This window comes from Halichoeres trimaculatus, unplaced genomic scaffold, assembly GCF_033239565.1.
Source record: "Halichoeres trimaculatus isolate MK-OKI-2021-1 unplaced genomic scaffold, fHalTri1.1 fHalTri1_scaffold_18, whole genome shotgun sequence".
NCBI classification, from domain to species: domain Eukaryota; kingdom Metazoa; phylum Chordata; class Actinopteri; order Labriformes; family Labridae; genus Halichoeres; species Halichoeres trimaculatus.
The window spans coordinates 3,059,250-3,087,244 of record NW_027437196.1 but is presented as its reverse complement, the minus strand read 5'-3'; the positions used below and the strand labels follow the sequence as shown (position 1 = coordinate 3,087,244).

The 27,995-nt window shown below is 38.2% G+C and overlaps 1 protein-coding gene across 2 annotated transcripts in view; it reads left to right on the top strand.

The window, feature by feature from the left end:
- LOC141807401 (cadherin-10-like) overlaps positions 1-27,141 on the top strand; it is a 61,728-nt gene extending 34,587 nt beyond the window's left edge. The window contains exons 4-11 of one of the 2 annotated variants that reach the window (XM_074693389.1): positions 1,724-1,891; positions 3,631-3,812; positions 4,638-4,891; positions 9,608-9,744; positions 9,903-10,024; positions 12,940-13,048; positions 18,208-18,459; positions 25,931-27,141. In XM_074693389.1, coding sequence (XP_074549490.1) covers positions 1,724-1,891; positions 3,631-3,812; positions 4,638-4,891; positions 9,608-9,744; positions 9,903-10,024; positions 12,940-13,048; positions 18,208-18,459; positions 25,931-26,421 — 1,715 coding nt within the window. In that variant the 3' untranslated portion in view covers positions 26,422-27,141. The remainder of the gene's footprint in view (positions 1-1,723; positions 1,892-3,630; positions 3,813-4,637; positions 4,892-9,607; positions 9,745-9,902; positions 10,025-12,939; positions 13,049-18,207; positions 18,460-25,930) is intronic. The other variant, XM_074693387.1, reaches the window with a different exon arrangement.
- The last annotated feature ends 854 nt before the right edge of the window (positions 27,142-27,995 follow it).

The following is a 27,995-nucleotide window of genomic DNA, read 5'->3' as shown; positions in this document are numbered from 1 at the left end:
AATATTAATATATAGAAAATAAAATAAAATAATGAAAAATTATAACAATTAAAAAAATGTATAACAGATAAAAAGTCAAATAAAAAAAAGATATGCAACAGGTTATCAACTTGAATGGGTATAAAAAGGAAAAACCAGAGCGACTTAGATTGGGAGAAGTCCTTTGTTTTGTGAGAAACTCCGCACACACTCCAACAATTTCAGAAGTTATATTTTCATTCATGTAAAGAGCTTCAGTGATTTACAGACCACAAAATTGTGTTTTTATCAAGTTTCCACATAGTTTCTAAAATGTGTATGGGAGTAGGGATTGTTATTTCTGTTCAAGGTGTTTGGTTTTTATCTGATTTAATTGGTCAGGTGCAAAACGTGAAAGTTGAAAAGTATAAACTGAAGGTCATTGGATAAGGTTTCTGTTGTTGTTTAACCACATAAATGGAAACACACCCAGCCTCTTGTTGACAAAGATCTGTGTTGGATCTATATCTGCAGACTCATGAACTCTGTTTGGTAAATAACACTTGTTGATGATCCTGATATTTATAGAAAGACAAGCATTACAGGAACAAAAAAATCAAGGATTATGAACGTGATACTGTGACAATGTTATTAATTCATGGGAAGGAGGATAAATCACAGCTGAGATTCAAAGTCAATAACTGCACCACCAACAGGAGAAAGATTGAAAGATGGACTGAGATAAGTGCAGCCATCAATCCTGAGGATATTGAACCAACAAAACAAACAAAAAGAAACAATAGGTGTGGAAGGTTAAGTATAAGTATCAAGATAATGGATTATCTCAACAGGTCAAGAAACAAATCTTATCTCGTATCCTGAGTATCTGAGAAGGTTCAAGGTTTAATGTTCTTACAACATTTAAGAAGTCAGCTTTGAGTTGTTCAGCTAAAACTACTGGCAGCACAAAAAAAAAAATATGACAAACATAATTTTATCTGCATGAAACAGGATGAGAGAAATGCACAGATGCATGCTTCCTGAGGTTCTGGGTTTTGTAAGTTTGAAACTTATTTTATTTGATGTAACATGGCTAAAATTGAGCCGGATCGACTAAAAACAAAACACAGGCTGCTCTGAACTTTGTCCAAACTTTTTCTCTTGTGTTTGCCAACTCTTTGGGCTGTGCTCCGCTCCCATGCTGTTAGTTAGAACATGTCAGTGTTTAGCTAAAAAAAGACAGAATGTGTCTTTTTGATGCAACATGTTTTAATGAAGCTGCAGGAAATTTAAGTTATGAGATGCTGAGCAATACAAGGAATCATTTCAGTGTAGCATCTGACATTTATTGACATGTCATAACATCCTCCATGTCACTTTCATCCCTGTCTTTGCAGCACAGTGTGCATCGCTTCAGTCTCTGAATGCCAAACACCCTTTTTTCCCTCCACCACCCCTCCACTCCATCTCCTTCCTGCTCCTTGAATGCTGCACAGAAATGTAGCACATCTGACAGCACAAGAATGTTGCCAGGGAACATAATCCAGGCAGCAGCTACATTTCCCCTCAAAACAAAATTGGCAAACCTAATTAGCTGTATATAAATGCAATTTTCTGGGAGCCTTGGTCGGGCACGGAGATGGAATTGATCTTAATCTGATCTCAATTACTGTAAAATAGCAAATGCATTTTGATGAAATGGAGTTTTCTTTTAAACTGATGAAAGTGCTGGAAAGAATTTACCTTTTTTTGTTTTGTTTTCCAGGTACCATAAAAACCGCTCTGCCCGGCATGGACAGAGAGGTGAAGGAAAACTACCAGGTGGTGATCCAGGCGAAAGACATGGCCGGACAGATGGGTGGACTTTCAGGGACCACGACGGTCAGCATTACGCTGTCTGACGTCAACGATAGTCCGCCGCGCTTTGCCAACCGTAAGAATGATACAAAACCACAACCATGCTGCACTCGAGTCTAGCATTTATTGAGTTCTTTATCACGCCAGATGTTGGATGTTACCTGTTTGAAGTCTTGCTTCAAATCGAGTCTAATTTATTTAATAAATCTGTCTTTTTTTTCACTTTTCCTTACAAGACAGACTTTTAATTGAGTTTTGTTTATTCATTCATGCTTCAGTTCATTAATCCCACCTGTTTAAGCTTTAATTGAGCTGCATGCGTCAATTTTTTTTATTTAACCCCTTGAGTTGGACTTTTACTTTGCTGTAACAAATAACTATAAATTTTCAAGGAATTTTCAGTGGTGAAATCCTGTTTAATACTGTGAAAAATTCACCGTGAAACAACAGTAAGAAACTGTCAACCCTGCTGTCAGTATGGTAATTTTTGTTGTGTTGTTGTTTTGTAACCATGAGTGTGGAGCAACCACAGTGGATGTGAGACAATGCTGTACATCGAGATGTTACACTGCAGAGGCCACAGGCTGTCTGTGCACCACATGGCACGGACTTGCTGTTTGCAAGTTTCTGTGCTTCACTGCATGGTAAGGCTTTCTGTGCTCCACATGGCACAGACTGGCTATCTGTGCTCCACATGACACAGACCCAAACAGAATGAGACGTGTTGATGGGCTATGCCAGGGGTCCCCAAACTTTACTATGCCCGCCAAACAGCATTTGTTTCTGGCTGGAGACCACAATTGGAAATCAACAGACTATGTTTTAAAATATGAAAAAAAAAAAAAAAAAGTCTAAAATAAGAATGTATTTTCTAACTTCTATTCTCTTTTGAATTATTCCTACATTTGTTTAGAGCATCAAAATTATTAACCAACAAAAGCCAGACTCACACAAGTGGGTTGTTGAAAAAAGCGGCAAGGCTTTCGGGGCTCTGTCAGCCAAGGTGGCATACTCCCTCCTTACAGGTAGCCAATAGTTAGACAGGGGAAGAGCCTCAGAGTTCAGTTTATTTTTTTTAGATAGCTTAACAACAGGAGTAAACCACCAGGTCGACACAGATCATGACATCATGCCGAAGTTACAGCTGTCACACAAAGCAGTTTGGTACAATTGGAAACTTGGAAGGGAATAAGATGATTACGGCACTTAACGTGTTATATGCTCTGGGTATAAAAACAAAAAAAATGAAATAAAATTTAAAAAAAAATTAAAAATGACATAAAATAATAATAATAAGATCCTATTTTTTCCTTCAATGCAACTTTCTGAGCCCCCCCTGGTGCCCCCTGGCGGCCCCCCTTTTTGGAAACCACTGGGCTTGCTATGCTATGTTGGCAATTTTGAAAAAATTAAGAGCAAAATAAATTTTGATAGTTTTTGTCAGTTAATTTTAGGTGATCACTACTGGGACAGTAGTTTAATTGAAGCACAGACAGCCTGTGGCCTCCACTGTATAACATCTCAATGTACAGCAGGGTCTCATATCCACTGTGTTACCTCATTTACAGTTACAAAACACCATCACAACAAAAATTACTTTGCTATAAAATAATGGTGAAAAACTGTCAGCAGGGTTGCCGGTATTTGTCCGTTATCACATATTCATACAATGTAGTTCAATAAACCTTACTTTACTGTAAAATTAAATATAGTAAATACACTGTAAAATAACAGTGGGCAGTATTTAACTGTTATTTTACAGGTTATTATTCTACAGTGTTGAGTAAATGAATGGCTGTATCTGCTTCTGTGTAGATTCCTTTCGTGTGACGGCGGTGGAGTCCACAGATATCGGAGGTGCCATCGGTCGAATCAAAGCTGACGATCCGGATGTCGGCCGAAATGCTGAGATGGAGTACAGCATCGTCGGCGGCCACGATATCTTCAACATCATCACAGACCAAACCACACAGGAAGGAGTCATCATCATCAAAAAGGTAACTCCAAGCAGTCCTCATTTCACCTTCCTGCGCCTCCTGCTTCAAACCCAGCCGTCGCCGTCGGTGGTTATGTAACTGTTACCTGATTAATAATGGCTGCGCAATCAGACAAAACACTTCCCGTGACGAGTGGCATGTTTTCATACAGCTGCGGAGAACAGTCCTCTGACTCTGAGACAGGCTGAAGGGTTTCAAGTTTGGCTCTTTGAGTGAAAAAAGACTTTAATGACTGCACCAAGTTTAACCTGGGGGATTGATTTTTACACAAGGACTCATAATCACACAACTCCAGACTGATTCAAATGCACATGCAGAAAAAGGTTGAAGAAGACAGTATTTATTTCTTTAAGAGGGCAGTTTAAGTCTTTAAAGTTCAGGGGTTTCTCTGCTTTCCAAGTTTTATTGTAGGTTTTAATTAAAATTTCAGCTGAGGTTTTATCTCGGCTTAAAATGTTCATTTGACTTCAATGAGAAAGTAGAATAGTGCAGTTTGAGATTAAGAGTAGCCCCCTGATAACGTTTATTCTGGTAATAAAGACATATGACAGGGTTTATTTTTGAACTCCGGAGCAGAATCAGATACCCTGAGCCCGTGAAATGAATAATATAAAGCACTCTTTTGCGTTGAGTTTTCCCGTAGGATCTCACAGATCAGTATTCCTCACTTGGATTTGTAACTTTGAATTTAGAGTGTGGATGAGATAAAGGCAGACGAATGAAATGCGAAGAATTGCCTATCAAAATCCTGGAGGCGGACTGTTTTTTTTTTTTCTTTTTATGGAAAAGTCTGCAGCTTGACTTCTGATGCTCTTTCATCTGCAGGCGCTGGATTACGAAAGCAAGAGGGACTATGAGTTCAGAGTGGAGGTGAGAAACACATACTTAGACGCAAGGTTCATCCACGGTTTGCAATTCAAAGACTACGCCACGGTCAAAGTCACAGTGGAGGATGTGGACGAGCCGCCCGTCTTCACCAGGAACCCTTACATCATCGAAGTGCATGAGGACACGGCTGCTGGCAGCTTCGTCGGCGTGGTGTCGGCCAGAGACCCGGACGCTGACGGCAAACCGGTCAAGTATGTCCTAAGACACAGCAAGACGAGTCTAGAGCTCAAACAGCGCCAGGCTGTTAGGGCCAAATGCCCAATCACTAGAAAGAGACAAAGCCTGAGAGCTCACTGCACGCCACTCCAACATCTTACGACCATGTTTTCATCTCCTCACCCTCCAGACTCTCACAGTGAGAGCCAGAGATCAGTGAATCCTCTGGGTAATGGTTCAAAAATATCAGGTAGAGGAATCTTAACAGGCATCTGGACGCTCCTCTTTTTAATTAAATAGGTGTGATTTCATCAGCAGTTTACAGACGAGATCTGTGAAAATAAATTTGGCATCTTGCTGAACATTTTCAGCCTGAAGGGGAAAATTTCTGCATGGATTCCTTCACAAAACTGCAGAAAATTATCAGTCAGATGCATGGTTTTAACAGCTGTTTGAGTTATTGACTTAGTGATATGATAAATATGTTTAATAACTTGACTTCAAGTGGACAAGCCTTTGACCTGCATTCTCAGTAATGGCCAGTAGATGGCCGGTAGATGAGCTGTCAAGACAGGCCTAAAAAAGCAGGAACTACCTGATTAACTCCCTAAATAAAGTCCTTCCTGTTGAGTTAGGCTTCATAAACGTGATCCTAAATGTAGGATGACGTTACCTTTGTGAACTATGGTCCTGTTTAATCTGAAATGGACAGTAAGGGTGGGTTAAAGGTGTATCAAGGTCCCCACAAAAACTGCTCCCCCTGGTGGCTGGCTGCAGTATAGATTAAAAAAAAAACATCTCCCCAGTCATTCCAGATGGGCTGTGGTCAAACTTTAAAAAATGAATACACCTGGTAGAAATCTTTCTCACATCTGATTGTTGGGGTGATTTGAAGATATCATTTGGCTGCCTTGTATTGCGGTCCTCTTTTTTCTGAAAAGTTTTGTTTTCATTAGATATAAGAGGTTAAAAACAAGGTTTTACGTCACGTTAAACAATGAGTGACAGCTGATGTTCTTGTGTATTTTTTTCGGGGAATGTAAAATATTTTGGGAGGTAGAGTCAAGAGGTGATTAGACTCTCCAAAGAAAATATATTTATGTTATTTGTGTCACCCGGTTCCACTCAGAATCTCCCAGAATCCCTCATCGTCTCTACTGTGCAGACTCTGGCTGCACAACAGCTGCCAATGGCTGCGCCTGTGACGGGGGAATTTTGGATGTCCATTCTAAATACAGCCGATGTTAAAATAAAATTACCTGCTATGGGATAACACATCATCATTTTAGAATGGAAAAAAAAGGAAATGGAAACATCAAACAAACAAACAAAATTTTACTTTGACTCTAAACGAATGTCTCCTTGTGCAGTGGGGAGGTACTGCAGTCATCATAAATGGATGTTCAGTAGTTGTTTTTTTTCTCTGTTTCTTTCCTTTTTTTTTTTTTTTTTTTTTTTTTTAAAACACACTATTGTAACCAAGCGGCAACCTCTGGTCTAAGATTATGAGAGAAAGCCATATTCAAAGCAGAAATTAACCTATTTACAGCCTGGTTCAAAAAACATCTCCTGTCTGAGTCTCTAATTTTACTACTCACACTCACTGTATGGTGTGAATTTTTTTCTAACTCGGCCATTCAGAAGATATTAAGATCGAGAGCTCCCCAAGAAGAGCCAAATTTTAGGGTCATGTGACCAACAGGTGCCCTATGGCTGTAAGCGAAGCCCTTGCCACTACCAATATGGCCGCTATAGCCGATCTGCTTCATTTTCCGTTTCAGAAACAGACGGGTGACGTCGGTGAGACTACGTCCATGTTTTATACAGTCTATGATTGTAACTTAAAAGGCTCTTTAAAGAGGACTGTCATCCATGGTCAGTTGGGTACTGAGGTAACTGGCCAGTAGTTCCACAGTGGTGCAGCATTGTAAAAGGCCTGACCCCCCATAGTCCGGAGCTCAGTTCTGGGTGGGTGGAGAAGGTTTTGGTGTGCCGAGTGGGGTCATGGATAGACGTCCAATTAGTGGACTTAATTTGGACATTCTGTAGACGCCCAGAATTGATCTTGGACTGACAGACGTATTATAGACTTGATCTGCCATCAGACGTCTAACTTTTAGTGGGACCAATCCAAGATGTCTGTTTCTAAATGTTGGAGTTGAAGCTTCAGAATCCAAAAACCTGGCAACATGAGGATACTTCAGCATGGCATAAATCTAAAAATAACCTCATGTCCCATCAGAGAGCATCTTTTTTAATAATGTTAAAGATGATGCTGGTTTCTACTTTCCTAACTCCTCAAACTGAGGATTTTCATAGTTTGAGGATTCAGCTTCCTATTGAAGCCTTTCCTTCATTTTTTCACCTCAACCATCCAAAAATTTTGGGACAAAACACTGATTCCCCGTGGAGAAGTAAGCACTCACGATTCAGCAAACTTAGATAATAATCGAAGACTTATTAAGCGAAGATTTCCTCACCCACCCAGGGGGGTGTAATGCCTTATTGTGGCAGTGTGATTGTTTCTAAACTCATTGTTCCAGCTTTAATTAAACTTGCATAAAATCAATATGAAAACAAGCAACACATGGTAGAAATACAAAGTCTCCTCTTATCAGTTTTTTCCTCTTAAGCAGGAGGTTGAAAATGTGCCCACTTGGCTAAATCTAATCCATCAGCTTTGCCATGTGTCAGTGTGGAGGGGGAGACAGGGAGACGGTGGGGGAGGAGGCGGGGTGGAGGGAGGAGGAGAAAGGATATTATTCATGCTTCCCTCCTGGTCATTTCCCCAGTGGAAGGCGGCGGCGGACCTGTGAAGTGAATACAGACGCTGTTTATTTCCCTGCATTATGTAAGCCCGCCATGGCACTGCACAAAGTCAAAGTGAAAGAGCCTAATTTGCTGTATTGATTCACACAGCTTAGCGTCGCCATTCCACACATATGGTGCCTGCCCGTCTCTGACACAGAGATATGCCACTCCCGGCGCGTGCCACATGGCGTATTGTATTGCATATTCAAATTTCAGTGGAATATGAAGGTTGACTATGATAAATGAGCAGGCATGGGGGAGAGATATATCATCTTCTTTGACATTGGGAATCTTTATTCTCTCTTTGAAACCAGCCATGTCATGCATAAAGCAGATTAATACAAAGAAAGGAAGGACGTCTAGAGTCAGTCTTTTCTGAAAGGAGTTTGCAGACATGAGGTAATAACTAGGCTTTATTTTTTTAAGTACCTTAAGGGTATTTTTTTCATCTTGATAGGATCTGACAGATACAGACAGACAGGAGAAGTGGGGAGCAGAGAGAAGGGAAAGACATGCAGCAAATGGTCGTAGCTGGGAGAGGAACCAGCAACAGATGCGAGGAGGACTGTTTCCTCTATTCATGGGTCGCGCTTAAACACCACGCCAACTAAACCTCACTTTTAACACTGTGTTAAAGACTTTATAGAAAACTGAGAAGCCACAGCTCTTTGAAGCCTTTTAGTTTAGCATTTTGGCTGTTAGCATTTTAGATTTGGACACATGTGTAACCACATAATGAAGAAAAAAGCTGAATATAGGTTCATGGATTTGTAGATTTTGATTGGTGTGCAAGCAGAGTTGCGTCATGACCAATCGATAATACATACAACCAGGTACCAGGTAGTTATCAGGTATCAGGTAGCACCTGTGGCTAACCTCAAGTTTTACAGCCCCGGGAAGATAACTAAATCAACAAAAAGACAAATCTGGAGGAAAAAACAGATTTAAATTCTGTGTGGATGGATTCATTGAGTTGACAGCTACTTGCTTAGCATGTTAGGTATGATGCAGGACATTGCCAAAAAACAAAACAAAACAACAAAATAAAAAAAAAGGTTGAGCAAAAGAGCAATATTATCAAAAATGTTATCAAATTCAAGTATTATTTAAATCTTTTTTTTCTTTTTTCTTTTGTTTTGCAAATGGAATAATTGTTCATTGTTTTTTTAATTGCATTTTTTATTTTAAAATTATTTAGAATTCTTGTAAATTTTTTAAATTTAAAACAATTTAAAAACATTGTGCAATTTCAAATTTTTGCGATTTTTTTACAATAAACATTTTTTGCAATTTTTGTAATTTCATTTTTTATTATTGATTTTTTTTGTAGCAACTTTAATAAATTTTACTTTTTTGGGGAAGTTTTGCTAACTTTTGTAATTCTATTTTTTAATTTTTGCAGTTTTTTGCATTTTAACATTTTTGGATGTTTTTGCAAGTTTTTGTAAAGTTCTATTTTATTCTTACTTTTTTACATTTTTTTAAAATTTCTATATACTTTTAAAAACAAAAAACCTAGACATGACATGCACAATTTCATACAAAAAGCTTCTCGTTTAGATAATTATTTTAACTTTTTATAGAATGGTATAACCTTTATTGTCTTTATTGTGAAGATAAAGTTGATTTTGTGGCTCAGGAATGACTTTAATCCAGGTGAGCTGAGGCAAAAATGGCACCTAGGAAAGTGAAGTCTGCAGACCATGATTGGTAAAATGAACTCAGTAAGTTTGTGAATACCATTTATAAAGTGAAACTATGTTTTGCTACCAGCTGAGTTTCCGCCTCGGGCCTCCAAACAAATTTCCAATTTCCTCTCACAAAAGCAAAACAAAGCAAAATACCAGTTCTGTTATGATTTGGCGAAAGGCCCAGAGTTATAGAAACGCTGATTGTCCTGATGGATTTAACGCCTCCCTTTCTGCATGTCATCCTTTCAGGTACTCCATCGACCGGCATACAGATCTGGAGAGGCTGTTCAACATCGATTCTGTAAATGGCACCATCACAACACTAAAAGCGCTGGACAGAGAAATGTCCAAATGGCACAACATCTCCGTGGTTGCCACTGAAATAAGTGAGTTTTGTTTCTGTTTCTCTAGCCCTGTTTCCACCAAGCGGTTCAGTTCAGTTTGTCCTGGTACGACATCCATTTTGTGGAGTTTCAGGGCCTTCGATGTGTTTTCTCTGTCAAACATCTTCCATGCTGATTTGTTTTGAACTCCATCATTTCAGATAACCCTCGTCAGACCACTCGAGTGCCTGTGTTCATCAAGGTGTTGGATGTCAATGATAACGCTCCTGAGTTTGCCATGTCCTACGACACGTTTGTCTGTGAGAACGTCAAAGCAGGACAGGTAAGAAAAAGCCTAGTATCTTATTCTCAACACCATGACATAATCCTCATGACTGAACTTCTTTTAACAAAGTTCCACCTCGGAGAAGTAATTTGCATGTCATATTTTTAATGCTCAGATTTTTATTTGGGAATATGATTTTAATGCATCTGCAAAGCGATGTTGCACATCATGCAAAACAAAGTTAAGAGCATTAGCATGCAATGAGCACACTGCTTCTTGGCAGCTGACTTTGGTAACTTTCTTTCAAAGTGGGATTACAGCGCCAAGAGGATCTGTCACAATGAAATTGATATCTGTGTGGGAGACGTTGATCCTGCAGAATTTATGAATACATATATGCATTTAACTGAAATAACCTTGAGGTGCGGGAGGCATGCAGTTCTTGTGAGGTCATGGTCTCTGGAGGGACTATTGTGGGCAAAAAGCCAAACAGAAGTTGCTAATAAACAACAGAAAAGCTGAAGAATGAGTTTCTGGTCTCTTCCTGACATGTACAGGGGAGGTAACCCACATTACCCACAGTGCACCTTGCGTGCTGATGAAACTGTGTTTGGGGACGCTGCAGCCATGTGTCTGTAGTTGTGGTCTTTGGAGAGCCTGCAAATCCGTTAATTATCCAAACACTCTTGGCTAATTGCAGATTACTCTGCATCTGATTGAGCTTCTTCTCAGTGACAGTTGGTTTTTCTTGCAGCAGTGTGGTTCCTCTGAGACGGGGGTCTGCAACCTGCAGCCTTGTAGTGGCGCCCTCTGGCCTTGACAAAGAAAATTATTTAGATAAATACTAAGGCAGTTATCTTTTAGTTCAGGGTGATACCTTTCTGCCATTTAACCCCTCGATGCTTGTTGTTACAAATTTGTGACATACCCTGTCAGGCCTTGATGCAGCTTAAATGACCTTTGTATCTCATTATTACCAATTTAATCATATTCTACACATACCAATGATCATTTCAGACCCACTTTGTCACAATATATATATAAACTCTTACCCAGTAATAACTAGAGATGGGTACCTTTCACATTTGAAACAATACGGTACCGTTGCCTGGTACCTGGCAATCGGTAGTGGTACTCAACGGTACCAATTTTCAGTACTTTTTTGTGTCTATGTGGTAAGACATATCAATTTGTTCAGTAATCTTTTTTTTTTTTCAATTTGACATATTTATTCTTCAGTATATAATCTTGTAATGCTGTGTTCATGTCCAGCATGGACTATCCCCTACTCTTCGACTCCCTCACTGTCACAAGGATGCATTTAGGTACCTAAACATGATACCTTTGGATTTTATGTGAATTGGTACCTGGTACTTTTGACAGAATCCGCTCGGTATCTATAAAAGTACCTTATTCGGTACCCATCCCTAGTTATAACTATGGTGTGTTCTTACTCAAATTTACGATCTCCACTAAATTTAATATCTGTAAGAATGCAATAATACATAAAAACTATCTGTTAAAATTGTTAATCAATTAAGGCAGTAAGAGGTTAATTTGAAAAAAAAAAAGGTTTAATAAGTTTTTTACTAAAATGTGTATATATGTGGGATGAAAAAAATAGTAATATTATATAGTAATAGTAACAACAAAATATATAAACTTGAAAGACATTTTCGGGACAAGCACAGAAGAATTTTTCCAAAGTACCAAGTACCAAATTAAAGAGGAATCAAAGTGTTTGATTTCAAAACAGTTATGGAAAATAAAGATCAAAGTAACATCTTACAGCCCCGACTTAAGTCGCATGTATTCCAACTTAAGTTTACTTTTTACTAAGCTGTTAAGCAGCCGCTTTCTGTGTACTTTTTTTTAAATACATACTTAAGTGGGCTAGTTTTATTATTAATTTCACACGAATATGAAAAAAGTCAAATAGGCCTACATAATTTAGTGTTGAATCAATTTGGAAGTAGGCCTACACACCACTTCTGTTTGGGGTTTTCTTTTGTTGTAACTAGGGCTGTCACTTTAACATATTAACTAGATTAATTAATAACACTGCAAATTAATGAGTTCTAAAAATTAAAGCAGTTTACTCGTTGGCTGTCAGCCATTTTCAGAGCATCTTGAATGATCTTTCAAGACCCTATTTTTTTTTTTTTTTATGACCATGTGAACACCAAATCTACCTAAGAAGAGTGGACTCCCTTCTTTCACATCTCTCTTCCTGTTTTTAGTCCAAAAAAACAAACAAAATGTACTTTTTTTGACGGTTTTAATCTCAGGCACTCCATCCTTTGATGGGAGAAGTTTGATGTCTCACATCTTCTCCTCATATCCATGCTTAGCTCTCATTTAAAGAGCGCACCGCTCTCACCCACAGTAGTTTACAAGCAGGATTTTGATTGACGAGCTCCGCCAGACCCTGCCTACCCCTGCTGAAAAAACACAATTTACTTCTATAGACATCAATGGCAGCTATAGGGAAACTTTAATATTGGCCAGTTGAAAAAATGTGGATTTACAAATCTTCATTTGTTTGTGTTTTCATTTGATTAGTCATGCACTATAATTTTATAATTTCCTAGAATTCAAATTCTTTATTTGGGGACCTCAAGCAGATATGAGATTAAAATGTGATTAATTAGATTAATTACAAAGCCTGTCATCAATAAAAAAAATTTAATCGCCTGACAGCACTAGTTGTAACATAAAAAAAGACTAAGAATGAAACTTATAGAACTTTAAAAGCTGTGTTATGTTTGCGGCTTGAGACTACATGTCTTTGGTGAAGGAGCGTGCAAAATGTCTCTTTTGATAGTAAAGGTTGCAGACCCCTGCTCTCAGAGTTGGCGAACTCGGATGCATAAAAATGTTGAATTCTGACTGTTTTTATCAATCTGAGCATCCAGGATAAGATGTCCTCTCTGAATGTGTTTGTCTGTTCCCTTGTTCTGTTTTCCCGGCAGCTGATTCAGACAATAAGTGCTGTTGACACAGATGAACCCCTCGTCGGACACAAGTTTGTCTTTAGTATAAGTGCCACCAACCCGAACTTCACCATTGTTGACAGGGAAGGTAAGATAAGCCGATTTGCATTTTTATTGGAAAACCAAATGAAAGTGTTCTCTGTGTACTTTCAAGTTAAACTTTGAAGTTGTAGGTTTGGGAATGAGTGAAATGGGTTTTTATATAATGAACATCTTAAAGGCCGTCACTTCAAATATGGGGCTGAAAATCATAAATTGGAACCGATTATATGAAATATGTTGGACATGAAAATGCATTTCCATTGTGAGATTGGAGTCTTTTGATTGACTTCTTGAAAAAAAAAAAGCTTTTTTTTTTTATACGTCTGGAGGTGTTTGACAAAATTTCATTTTCAGAAGAGACGTTGTCAAAACACGGCTGTCAGGCACTCATCCCACATCTACCCTTCATTGTGTTACAGACAGATTTTTGGTTTTTCTGCCTCACAATAAAAAAATATCTGTCAGTGGAAAAAGAAGTCTCTGCTGGAGAAAGAGACAAGCAGTGGATGCTGAGCGTATTTGCATTAAAAGGTCTGGTGTCTTCAAATGCTGCACGCTTTCTTTCTGTTGAATAAAATCCTCTGAATATATCCTCCTTGTTTGAGTTGAGCTGGCATAAATAGTCCACAGTGGCTAAGTTGGTATGTTTGATAGTAACGTCACTGATGCAGGAGACTTTCTAAAGAAGTAAGCCAAGAGTTTTTGAATGGGGGGCCATGCCCTCTGATAAAATCCAACATGTTCAGTTTTAATAGAGATAATTAGTCTTGGCTCGTGCTCTGAGAGGAGAAGCTGATTCCTTATCACTTGTTGGTGTGTGCATCCAGGATCAAGAAATCATTGACATTAAGTTATTAATTTCAAGAGTTAATAAAAGTTACCAGACAATATGGATGATTTTCAGAACCTACATTCGTCACATGAAGAAAAAACGTCTGCAGGTACTCCCATTTCACAAGTTCTCTTTAAATGACTGGGCTAGCAAGATTTAACAGCTCCTTAAAGGAGAAAACACAAGCTTTTACTGCAACATCAGGTTCCAATCACAGATGTTTTTTTTTTTTTTTTACCTTAATTTCACAAGATAAAAAGACCCATTAAGATCAAGATCTCTTTTTCAAGGGTGACCTGGCCAAGAGGTCAGCAATACATGTCATTACAACAAAATAAGTGGTGGTAGTATACAATAAATTAGGATATTCAAATTTAGTGAGTACAAATTGTTTTGTTTTGCAATAATGTGCATAAAAAATAATTCAGAAACACAGGCACTGTTCAGAGGTCTCACGCTATTTATCCCTTAGCATGGACCAAAATGGCTCCAAGTGAAATCAGTTCAGAGAGCTTTAGTTCAGTCTGTAAAGAGTCCTTTGCTGTGGGAGCAGCAAAACTGAACACTCTCTTCCCCAATTCAGTTCTGACATGAGGAACAGAGACATGGAGGATGTCACGGGACGGTAAGGTATAGCGGCTTTTAGTTCCTTGTAGAAAAGTATGAATAAGCTGGAAATAAGCCGAGAAGCACCTCATAAATCAAGGTCAGCCAGTTCGTATACCTGTGCGGACTGATTTGACGTACAAGTCACAATGAGTTTTGAAACCAACCTTTCAATGTGTGCTTTAAAAGAAAGCTCATGATCCAGAAGGAAACACCAGCTCTATTGGGTTTCCTTGTTGAGTTACCATAGACGGTACATTCACTGGTAACTCACTCTTGAGAAGACCACAGGTTTTGTTATTTCTGTGTTTAAAACCAGTTTCAAAGTCCTCAGACGAGACTGAACAACATTAAAAGCAGCTTGTAAAAACTCGAAAGCCTGAGTAAGCGAGGATGAACAGCAATAAATAACGGTCTCATCTGCATAAAAGTGATCAAATGTATTAGACATGTTTGATCACAGATTGTTGATATATACGGAAAATAAAATGGGGGGGTCATCTGACAAATGGGGTCCAAACATTGACATATGCAGATAGTTGTGCAGGGTTGCAACACGACCACAGCAGCGCCAGCTTTTTGTAAACCCAGTGACCTCACAGTGGCTGTGGTTATCTGCTAATCACAGCAGAGAGGAAGTGACAGAAGATGAGACATGGAGAGGCACTGCGATTGTCCAGACCAAAAGTTTGGCAATTTAACAGAAAACTGAGGCAGAGTTATGATGCTAATGTCAAGATAACGATAGTCATTGCAGCAGAGACGATAAACAACTGTTAAGGCCTTTGCACACTGAGTCTGAAAAATGGATTGGAGACCATGTTAGGTCATTCATGCTTGCACACTCAATCTGAAACTTACGTCCTCCATTGTTTTTTCAAAACAGGTTTGATTTTTTCGCATTTTTTTTGCATCTGCCCAGGTGGGCTGCCCTGGGTAGTTTGACTATTCAGAGATACCGTAGGCTACTTGCAAAATTACATTGTCAGATTTTCTGACATATTTTCTCTACACATTTTGGGGGACGTTTAGGTGATGAATGAAGACTTGTGCATGTGTGTGTGTGCATGCCCCGCATTCTGACAGCAGCTGCTCAGGATTAACTGCTCGATGATTCAATTTTTCTCATACAGCAGATTTTTGCAAATATTACAAAATAAGCGCACAGAGACAGTGTGCAAGGTGTCTGTGCGTGACGTTTTTTTTTTTTTTTTTTTTATGATTATGGATCCAAAAAGCGCATTCAAAAAAAAAATGGACGCAGTGTGCAAAGACCTTGAGGCTGCCAAAAAATATGGAGTTACAGGGCTTAATGTTTGAAGATGGCCCATCCATAAAGACTGTCTAAAAAAAGAAACCTGAAGAGAGACTGTAGAGATAGGCTTTTCTGATGGTTAAAGTTTGACAAATGGAGGATCACCCTGATAAAGCATCACCGAAGCTTCTTGTCCTCATAGGCCACCATAAAGTCACCAATCAGAAAATTGAGCAAGGCAGCATTTCAGTCTGAAATCTAACTGTTTGCTTTCCTTCTTTCTGCACACTGTACTTTGAAAGCACTGGTCCTGGCCTGTGCAGACAGGGAATGCAGTGGCGTGAACACCATGTCCTAGACTCTCTTGCAAAATGCCAACTCTAAAAACCAGCTCAGCTCACTCTAGAGCTTCCACTCACATTAATTCAGTCAAACTGCAGCACACGTGAGAGCAGCTGAAGCTAAAACCTGCTCCTATTTCTGCTCTATCGCTTGTTTTTATCTGAAGAACTTCCACCAGGAGCAGGACGGGGAATAATCTCTACACAGATTCAGGAGTTTCCTCTATGCAGTATCTTTTTTTTCAGACATGCTGTAACAGACAGACGATGCTCTTTTAAAGTTCCCCAAAGTCTAATGTTGTACAGAAGGCAAACAGACCCTGAGTTAAAGGCTAAATGTAAAGCACTGCAGCAGAGGCTCCAAGAGGACACAGGGAAGTCAACTCTTAATGGAATTTTAACAAACAAATTTTGGACTTTAATTAGTTTTGCAGGAGAGTGTGGCCATGCATAAACACCAGGCTGGAGTTCTTTCAGGAGGAAGACCATTATATGATTACTAATGAAGCTGTGTTTGATTCTGTTACTATAGAACATCGGTTTTGGGTAAACAGCATGGATTAGTGGAAATGAACAGGGGTCTTCAACCTGTGGCTCTGGAGCCTCATTTGGCTCTCTTACTCCTTAGCAGTGGCTCCTTGTGGCTTTAAAAAACATTATTAAAATAAATAATTGTTATTTTTCTTCCAGAGGGTATTGATGATTAAATACACTGACACTAAATAAAATCCTGGGTTAACATTTAGTTGAACTAAATCTTCATCCCATCTGTCAATAAAGCCTGCCACCGCTCTACTTCACCTCCTACAACATCAACAGCCCACCAACTTTCCATGCACCTGTGGCTAACCTCAAGTTTTACAGCCCTGGGAAGATAACTACATCAACAAAAAGACTCATCTGAAAGAAAATACTGATTTAATTCTGTGTGGATGGATTCAACTGGCAACATGCCGGCTTAATATACATGCTTAAAAAGTGGCAAGAAAAACAACCAAAAATGATGAGTTGAGCAATATTACTGATAAATGTTATCATTAAGGTTAATTCTTAAAGATTTTTTTAAAATTTCCAAATTTAATTCCTGTTGAAGGTTTGGTGACTTTTTTTAATCATATATTTTGTGTTACATTTTTCACAAATTGTTAAGTTAAAATATAGTTTTAATTTTTGAAATTGAAATAGATTTATTTTTTTTTTGTAGTTTTGTTTTAAAGTGAGTTTCCTTTAAAGATGTCTGCATTTTTAAAATCTTTTTAAGCAAATTTTTTATAAGCATTTTTTTTTTTAATTTCTCTTGAATTTTGCAAATTTAGTTCATTTCTTTTTTTAACCTTTGCAATTTTGGAGGGAGAATATTGCAATGTATTTATTTATTTATTTATTCCTTCATTTATTTATTTTAATTTTGTAAATATATTGCATTTTAAAATTGCTTGATAGTTTCAATTATTTTAATCTATTTTGTTTTTTTAACAAAACTTTAAACTTCAATTTTTTTTAAAAAATTGTGTAAATATAGTTCATTTTTATTTTTCAATATTTGTGAGAAGAGTATTGCATTAAATGAAATTTTATATTTTATTTTGCAATTTTTTTAAATTTTAAAACTGCTTTCACTTCTTGCAAATTTTTTGAATTTAAATTTTTTGAAAAATGTTTAAACTTCAAATGTTTTGTTGTTCATTTCAATTTTTCAATTTTTCAAATTTTTGAAGAAATTTTGAAACTGCTTGAAATTTCATGCAATATTTCTCATTTTTTTATGTTAAATGTGCACAAATGTTTCAAAAATAACAAATTAAGGCATCACATATACAATTACATAAATTAAAAAAAACTTCTTGTTAAGAGATCTACTTGCTAGATTTTACCTATGTGCAGAAATTTATACGCCTCATTTCTATGTGAAGATAAAAAAGATTCAGTGGCCCTGGAATGACTTTAATCCATGGATCTGAGGCAGACTGGCTCCTATGAAAGTAAAGGTAGCAGACCCCTGGTAATGAACTTAGCAAATACTTTAACAGGTGGTTTTAAAATGCTGCAGAGTAATGGGTGCTACGAGCTGACTGTCAGAGGATACAGAGTGAAGGTCTTTCCTCTTTAATCATTCAGTTAAGTGAAATATCTCCACACTGAACAGCTTCCCCTCTCACATCTCTCCACAGATAACACCGCCAATATCCTGACGCGGAGGGGAGGTTTCAGCCGGCGAGAGATGAGCATGTACTTCCTGCCTGTAGTGATCTCAGACAACGACTACCCCATCCAGAGCAGCACCAGCACGCTGATCATCCGCGTGTGCGCCTGTGACAGCCGTGGAAACATGCAGTCCTGTAACCCCGAGGTCCTGCCTTTCTCAGATGGCCTCACAACCGGAGCTCTGGTGGCCATTCTGCTCTGTGTGGTTATCCTCCTCAGTGAGTCTCCTCCTGTCCAAGCACGTTTTTTTTTGTGCATGTAATAAATACTGCTCATAGTCAAACCCTTAAAATCCAATTCTACTACAAAAGTCAGGTCAGATTTGCAGCAAAGCACATGTTCAGAAACCACAAACTGCCTTCAAAGTGTACCCTGCAAAATAAGATGCTATGTTGTTCCTGGTATTGATACATAACACAAATCATGCAACATTAACACTCCAGTCAGGCCTTGCTTTTATAAACTCCCCGCTGCAGACATTTCAGGCAGCTGAAGTCAATAACTCGGCCCAGAGTGAGTTGTTTTGCTCAAGTATGTGCTGCTGGGAGCACACAAAACCGGTGAATATCTCTGATATAACACGCTCTATCATCACAAACAGGGCATTGACTGAAGCCTTGGACTCCCATCTCACCTCAATCAATAAGATGTTTCTGAAAATGTGCAGTTCAGCCAGCTGCACCTGTTCGGGCTGGCAGAGGCCTGACATCAGTGTGTATTAAACCCATCAGTGGAACATTATGTTCTTACATCTGTTAAGAGAAAAATATGTTTTCTGTAAATGGTGTGATCTTTTGTCGAGATAATGCACTTCAGTGATGAAGTCAGGGAGTAGTTGTGCTGCACAGATATTGATCAAAAGCTTCAGAAGTGAAGGGGAGATGTTTGTTACAGATGTGCCAACAGGTGTGTAGAATAATGATGTGGTGTATGATAAGCCTGATCCTCTGTTTGTTCAGAAACTCCGAACAGACCAAGTTATTTTTATTAAACAGCATCCAGACTTCTTCTTCTTCTTCTTCTTCTTCTTCTCCTCCAGATTGACTCATCTCAGATGGGAATTATCAGTGATTGGTTCGTCTTCATCAAAAACCCTAAAAATGTACTAACACAGAGTTTTAGAAGCACTCAAACTTCTTCATTGAGTCAGTTAAACATTTTTTTTATAGTTAAAAAAAATGTCCAATGTTCTTCCCTTGAGAGAAAAAAAATGATGGAATATTAAAAGTGCTCATACACAGCAAAAACTGATATCCCCAACAAATTTCAGTTAAAACAGTCACAAAACGGTTAATATGAGAAAAAAATCCCATTCAAATTCTAGTAGAATAACTCATTTTAAAATATTTTGACGATTTTTGCATTTTCTGAAATCATTTTATTAATTTTGCATTTTTTTAAAACTTTGAAAATTCTCAAAATGTTTGGAAATGTAATTCAGTTCCTTTTTAGAACTTTTACATTTTTTTTTTTTTTTTGGGGGGGGGGGCAGTATTGCAATTATTTTTAAACTATGTGTTGATACATTATTGTATTTAATTTTCAAATTTATTACATTTTTTGCTTGAAATTTATGCAAATGTCTGTTTTTTTAAGTTTAACATCACATTTTTTTATTTTTGCAAATTAAGTTTTTTCAATTTTTGCATTTTTTTTTACTTTGAAAATTCTTGAAATTTTTTGCAAATTTAGTTCAATTCCTTTTTTAGAACTTTTTCAATTTGGGGGGGGGCAGTATTGCAATTTGCTTTTTAACTATGTGTTGATTCCGTTTTGTATTTAAGTTTCAAATTTAGTAAATTTTTGGTTGAAATGTATGCAAATGTCTGATTTTTTTATGTTTAACATCACATTTTTTTTGCAAATTAAGTTTTTTTCAATTTTGGCATTTTTTTTCAGGGGGAGGGGGGTAGAATATTACATTTTAATTAATTTAGTTTTTTAATTTTGCTAATTTATTGAAATTTCAAATTGCTTGAAATTTTTCAAAATTTTTCAAAATTAATATTTTTTAATGTACACAAATTTATCCAAATAAGAAAATAAGTCCCCACGTGTACAATTACATCAACCCAAAAAACTTCTTCATTAAGTTCAGGTAAAAATTTCATAGCAAAAAAACTGAAAAACTTACTCACACTTGATGCAGCAGTCAGGAAAAACAATGTCACAAACACAAATAAGAGCAAAACAACTACAAATGGGGTGAGATTAATCTGCTTGTGAAGTTTCTTTAAATAAGAAAATCAGATGTTTTGGGGCTGTTGAGAGTTTTATCAAACTTTAGGTGATAAGAAAGAGAAATATAAAGGAAATCTTTGCTGTATGTGTGTGTGGACAGAAAGAAAGAAAACAAAACAACATTTTGTATGCAAACCAATCCGTCCTGATGTCGTCCTCTGTAGCTATAAGCAAATGGACAAAATGGTTTTTAACTCCAGACTCTGGAAATTAAGTTAGGCAGGAAAAGACAAGTTGATGTGCACCCGTTGTTAAACACCACTCTTCTGCCCCTGAAATGTACACAGGCTGGGGTTTTAGCTGCAACTCATTAGCAGAAATATCCACTCAACGAAACCCTCTGTGTGTTTGAAAGGTAAAGTAGGTCGCATGTTACCTCCTGACACGCTAAAGCACCACTTCAGCCCTTCTCCTGATCTAATGCAGTATGCAGCAGCATACAGGACACAGCAGCAACAGTGGCCAGCGTTTTACCCAGGAAAAAGCAGAAAATGTGCTGTGCTCATGGTCAAGGGTGTATCAATAAGTAATGGGTTTCAACTGCCATTGAACCTCACCTTGCTTGGCCAAGCGTACAGGCGAGCATTATGGCTCAGCAGACACTGTGAATGTAGAATGAGGAAATGTGATTAAAATATTTAACAAATTGCTCCTCAGGAAACTGTGCGTGCACTTGTGTGTGCACCGTCTGATACATCAACCTCCTGCTCTTTCAGCGCGTTGAGAATGAACTCACTTCCAGTCACGAAGTGGAGTTTTGAAGTTTACGTCCTGTTTGATCTGCCCGGACTAACCTTGTGATACGAGCACATTAGTATTGATCAGCCTCCTTCCATCTGCTTGTTTTGACTCCAAATTTTAAATCTGCGTCTGATGTTGGGCAGATCCTCCCTCACGTATTGGGTGTACTGAAGGTTAAACACCACGCTCTCCTCTTGAGCAAAATATCATGACATCTGCTCATTATCCGTCGCTTTTCGCGCTTGAACCCCCCTGGCAGACAGTCTCATTCACCTCCGCTTGACTCCGACAGGCAGCCGCTGAGCTGGATCACTTCTCCCTATCTGCTCCTCTTCATCACGGCCCTCTGTGCTGTCTAAATCATGGCACCGGTCAGTTGCAAATGTCCATAAAGAATGTTATAAACAGACACTCACACCCTCCATCTAAGCCCGTTGAAGGCGTTGTAATTAACACCCAGGTGGGAGGCAAGTCGACAACTATGGTACCTGCTGGGAGGACAAAAAAGGGAAAGGAAGGGGAAGGAGAGGTGCACAGGTGAGGCAGGGTTGGTGCTGAAACAAATTGAGCCTTTGGTATTTCTTCTTTCTAATACAGAGAAACAACTTTTCAACGGCTTACGCAAACTCTTTTAACACTTAGGGATCATTGTTGCACCAAAACAAACTTAACTCTCAGAGAATTTTTGTGTTAAAAAACTTGAAATAAGACATTTTTCTGGACTGGTCAGGTAAATGTAACTCAAAATAAGTCCAAAAAGACATTTTCTGAAAATAGGACAAAAACACTTGATAAGATTTCAGTTTTTTGCAGTGTGATGACTCTGCTAGCAGTTGTCTTACACTGCCACGACAGGTTTTACACTGTAGTTATAGAAAGCTAGCTAAATAAACATAGCTAAAGCAGTGCATCCATAGCTTTGTAAGCAATCAGGGTAACCATAACCCATACACCAAGCTGCAACCACCAGTGTTGAAAAGCAAATCAAATGTGTTTGTGCATCAACTGCAGTTCCTCCAGTGTCCACTTGAGGCTTGCTGCAAAAGCCAATGAAGCCCATTAGGCCCCATGTTAAAATGTAAATCCAAAAACATGATTTGGTGATAAAGGCTTGTTCATTTTAAGATATAAATCGGTTGAGGTCTGACTTCTCTTGTAACACCAAATGCTAAGTGTTATAAATAGGACTTGTTGCTGCTTTCCAGGAGGCCTAAGCCAGCTTTAACTCTGAGTCTTTACCCGTTTTCTACGTTGATCGAAAATATGACTTTGTCCTCCATATGTGTATCTGTTCGCACGATTTCAGTTTTAGGTTGAAACGCAAACATTTTGTAATGTTTCAGCCTTGTGTTTACATGGAAATGGCATTTTCAGCTGACTTGCAATGCAAACTTTTGAAAACGGCCTCCAGAGTGGGATTTTTCTGAAACCCTGCAGCCACCATTGCTGTATAAACAGTAAGCTGGCGTTTTCAGTGAAAACACTGACATCACACTCTGCTTCGCTCGAGCGCATAAAACAGGACAACAGTACCGTTGTTACGATTGTCATGATCTACCGTGTTGAGCTTGTGCTGCTGAATCTGCTGAATCTGTTGACTGTCTTTCAACAAAATGAACATCTGTTGCTCCACATCTGCACTTCGCATTCACCAGAATACCAATACACCAGATGACCATGTTTTAGCGTTTTCAGGTTGTCGTGTAAACCTGGCCTTATTTAACTGTGCTGCTTATGTTGCTGCTCTTACAGCCTATATAACATGGAAAGTTGAGGCGGCACCATGGTTATAACAGTTTACTACAACGAAACTAGAAGTGAAAACTAAAATTTAAAACACATTGCAGTTAACTCAAACTAATAAAAACTAGAAAAGAATAGAAAAAATGATAAGGAAACCAAAACTGTATCTGACTGAAACTAACCAAAATTATAGACAAAATGTCCTTCGTTATTGTTTCTGACAATATTAATAGCCTTTAGGATTTGAATTAATCCAACACATTTTCCCAACCAATTTTATGACAGTTTTCGGCAGTTGTCAGCGCCGTACGGCACCATCATAGCGACGTACTGGGACGTGCTTGTTTACTGCACTGACTGGCTGTGCGCTGTGCTGCAACCAAACGTAGAGGAGCAATGAATCAGAGCATCTGTAATAGTTTAATTTCATGTGAGTCTGACTTAATCGTTACAGAGTCCAAGTTTCTAATTATTAAAGCTCATATTATATTGTTTTCGGCAATATAATTTATGTTTATATTATTTTTTTATTTAATTTATGTTGACATTATTTTTATGTAATTTATGCTTATATTTTTTACATTAACTTTATATTATTTTCTTGTGTTTAAGGCAGCCAACATTTCAGTATCAGCATTGACTGAGCAGTGAGCACTATGTTGGACTTAAAACTAAAACTAAACTGAAACTAAACTAAAACTAAGCCTTGTTGCAAAAATCAAACTAAATAAAAACTAGAATGCCCGCTCTAAAAATCATTAAAAATAAAATACAATGAGAAAAACAATGTTAAAACTAACTAAAACTAAACTATAATGACAATTCAAAACTATTATAACCTTGGGCGCGCAGCCTATTGGTGCATTGGAACTCTGGTAGATAGGCCTACCATTAAGAGCCATCTGATGCACTTAAATATTATAAACTTTAACTAACATTAAAGGATCATAGAAACCACATCTGCTTTGAAACATACCTGGTAACATTACTATATCTTTATCTAGTATGTAGGGCTGTCATTTTAACGCGTTAATTAGATTAATTAATTACACTGCATATTAACGCGTTATAAACATTAACGCAGATTAATCTGGATCCCAAACCCGCGGGGCGTTCAAAGACGCACTTATTTTTAAATGTCTGGCATTTACAAACCGTGTGTCCTACTTGGAAAAAGAGGTGTTCTTGTCAGATTTTCAAATTTCTGACGGTCCCTGAATGTATCACATGTGAAAACACCGGAGGGAGGGAAGCGAGAGTGATTTGTGACTGCCTTCCACATCGCGTTTATTCGCACGTCCTTTTTGAAAATCTGCAGAAAATCAACCGTTTGCTCTAGCTCAATTCTGTAAAAAACAGGTAATTTTACACTCTTTACTGCACTAAAGAAGCCCTTAATGATCGATATATATGCTGTATTTAAATCTAAAGAATTCTTTGAAAATTTGCTTCCATCTTCCTGGTGTCATGTTTCAGCTTGGGGCTGCTCTGCACCAATCAGCAACAGTTTGTGTGTTCAGAGTATGTTAAACTGAGAATACTTAACTCTTCTTTGATCCAAGACTTGAATTAAGTGTTTTGTACATAGTTCCTCACAGTTTTTAGCCTTTAGCCCTGGTTCTCCTGACCTCATAGAAGCATAGAAGTTCATATTGCAGTGAAAATTGAGTCAACATTGAGTAAAAGCAAAAACGGTCCTAAAAATCAAATCAGCTTATCTTAAGTGCAGGAATGCGTAGATTTTGTAAAGATAGAACCATAATACTTTTTTCATGTGTTCCTTATGCATCAGGGTACCTAAAAATGTGTTGTAAGTATTCCCACCTTATTTTTAAATGTTTTTTTAATGTCTTTTAATGTAATTTTAATGTCCTGGAATTCAAAATCTTTATTTTGGGACCTTAAGCAGATATGAGATTAAAATGCGATTAATTAGATTAGTTATTACAAATCCTGTAATTAATTTGATTAATTTTTTTAATCGCCTGACAGCACTACTATTAAGTAATAATTATTTATTGACTTTTTTTTTAAATTTCAGGCCGACCTAAAATAGGTTTGACCCACCCAAAATTGAAACCTTGGCTCTGTCCCTGGTGCATAGCTGTCGTCATTGTGAAGCATCTGTTTACACATGTATGAGGTTACATGTAAAGAATCTGTGACTAAGATGCTTCAGCAAAAGAAGTTTTATATGTCAAGAGACAGAAACTGGGAGCAAAAGTAAAACCAGCTACTTTATCAGAAAGACTGTGGAAACCAAATTTTCTGACTCACCATCCAGGGATCAACTGTAATGAATATTTCATCCGATGATTTTTAAACATAAAGTCGAGGTCTGCACTGTGCTGACTGTTACTTGACCGTTCCTGTGGAGATGAGCGCGGCAGATGTAGGTCAAAAACCTTCAGTGACCTCGCCCACACCCACAATCCTCAGAAAAAGTCTAAACAGCAAAAAGCGCGTTTTGATGTTGGTGTGAAGAAGGTTTATTTCAAGAAGAAAAAAAACTGGTGAGGATGCTTTCTGAGACTTTATATCAAAACGCATTTCAGGCACAATTTCCATAGAGCTCAAAGACGCTGTTAATACACAGTGCCACTCTGGAAACATGCTCACCATGCAACCTTTGATTTCCTCCTCCTGAAAAAAGAGGGAAGGAGATGAGATGTTACGCTGTGTGCTGGAGAAAAGAGAGGAGGAAGAAAAGGCTCGTCTAACCTCCGTGCATTTCATACAGTGAACGTGGCGTTCAGGGGGAAAGGGAAGAGAAAGCTTTTTCACTGAATCTTTAATAATAGGAGGTGAACGCCTGAGGCAGTGTTGGGGATTTATGGTTGGTAGCAAATGTGTCTTCCCTCTGCGCTTTTTCTCCCCCGTGCTCTTTAATGCATGACACATGTTAGGAGGCACACGTCTTACGCTGAGCTTTCTCTCTCTGTCTTTCTCGCTGTTTTTGTGCAGTGATCGTGGTGCTGTTTGCTGCCCTGAGGAGACAGCGGAAGAAGGAGCCTCTGATCATCTCCAAAGAGGATGTCAGAGACAACGTTGTCAGCTACAACGATGAAGGGGGTGGAGAAGAGGACACTCAGGCCTTTGATATCGGCACACTGCGCAACCCGGAGGTGATGGATGCTAACAAGCTACGCAGGGACATCATACCCGAAATGCTGTTTCCCTTTCGGAGGACGTCACCTATAAAGGATAACACGGACGTCAGAGACTTCATTAATGGGAGGCTTCAGGAGAACGATACGGACCCCACGGCGCCCCCTTATGACTCCCTGGCCACGTACGCCTATGAGGGCAGTGGGTCTCTGGCAGAATCCCTCAGCTCTCTGGAGTCTGCCGCCACTGAGGGGGACCATGACTACGATTACCTCAGCAACTGGGGACCACAGTTCAAGAAGCTGGCGGAGATGTACATAGGAAAAAGCCCTGACAGAGAGACCTAGGGGGCGCCACAAGTCTCCTTTTCCAAACCCATTTTTCTGTCTGTTCTTTTCTAGCTAGCTAGCCAGACAGAGATGTGTCTAGTTAGTTAGCTAGCCAGCTAGTTGACTGTCTGTCTACCTATCTATCAAGCTATCTATCTGTTTATCTGTCTAGTTTGCTAGCTAGCTTGCTAGTTAACTAGTAGTCTATTTGAGTCACAACAAAAATCCCTGCAATCCAGCTGTGGACGCCGAAGTAACAGAAATTAAGACTTGAACTGAATTCTCTCCGAAACGCAGTATAATTCTCAAAGTTTTTCCGTTTTTGGTCATAATCAGTAAAGATGCCTTTGAATTTTAGGAATTTTGTGAACAATGGTGTGGACAATGTGTTTTGTAATGAGCGATAGTAGTATTGTATACTATCAATGTTTAATGGCACTGGAGTGGGAGCGGGTGGGGGTGTCGGGACGGAGTCGAGTGGTTTTTGCAGCCACCTCCATTAATAACTGTAAATGTACAAAGTGTTTTTAACGATGGACATCATATATACTATTTGCTATCTTCGTTCGACAAGCAATGTTCATGTGAGTGGTTGGTGCAGTTTATTTGTCAGACTGTGAATTCATTTCATCATATAGGTGTAAAATGTACTGGAAAGTGTATGTTGTAGGCAAAACTGTCATACACTGATTTCACGCTGTTTGAATGCTGAGTCATATTGTTTTATATTTATATTTTTATACTTATTTTCTTAATAAAATGCTTAAAAAAAGAAGAAGCAGCTACACTTCCAGTCCGTTCCCTGCCTCCGTGGAGGCTCTGATGGGTTGTGTTTGGGATTTTAAAAGAGGTACATCAAACTGTTAAGATCACAACCGTAGACTGTATAAAACATTAAACGTAGTCCCCACAATGTTCCCAGATGTCCTACACTGCAAAAAAAAAAAAAAAAAAAAAGCAATCTTATCAAGTATTTTTGTCTTATTTTCAGTAGAAAATGTCTTTTTAGACTCAATATGAGACACATTCACCTGACCAGTCCAGAAAAATGTCTTGTTTCAAGTTATTTAAGGATGAAAATGAGCTCTAAATTGCTTTTAACTAATTAACAAAATCTGCCAGTGGAACTAGCAAATTTCTCTTGCTCCATCGGCAGATTATTTTTACTCTCAGACCTCATTTTTGTCTTTAAATAACTTTAAACAAGACATTTTTCTGGACTGATTTGTTGAATATGGCTCAAAAACAAGTATAATAAGACATTTTTCTATTTAAAATGAGAAAAAAAAAACACTTGATAAGATTTTAATTTTTTGCAGTGTACTGATCCAGGAAAATTTCTCATTACACAATGAACCCGTCTATCCGGCAAACTGTTTCCCACAATGCACAGCGCTAATGCTGTTTGTCTATGCGGGTGACAGGTTTCGGTGAAGTACCGCCATCTACTGAAATGAGCCAGCATTATAACTACAATACAACAACACTAACATTAAATGGTCAATGAGATCAAAGTGAAGTGATGCAAAACCACTAATTCACTTTTTAAACCATACATGGATTATATAGAAGTGTTTTTTCCATCAAAAACA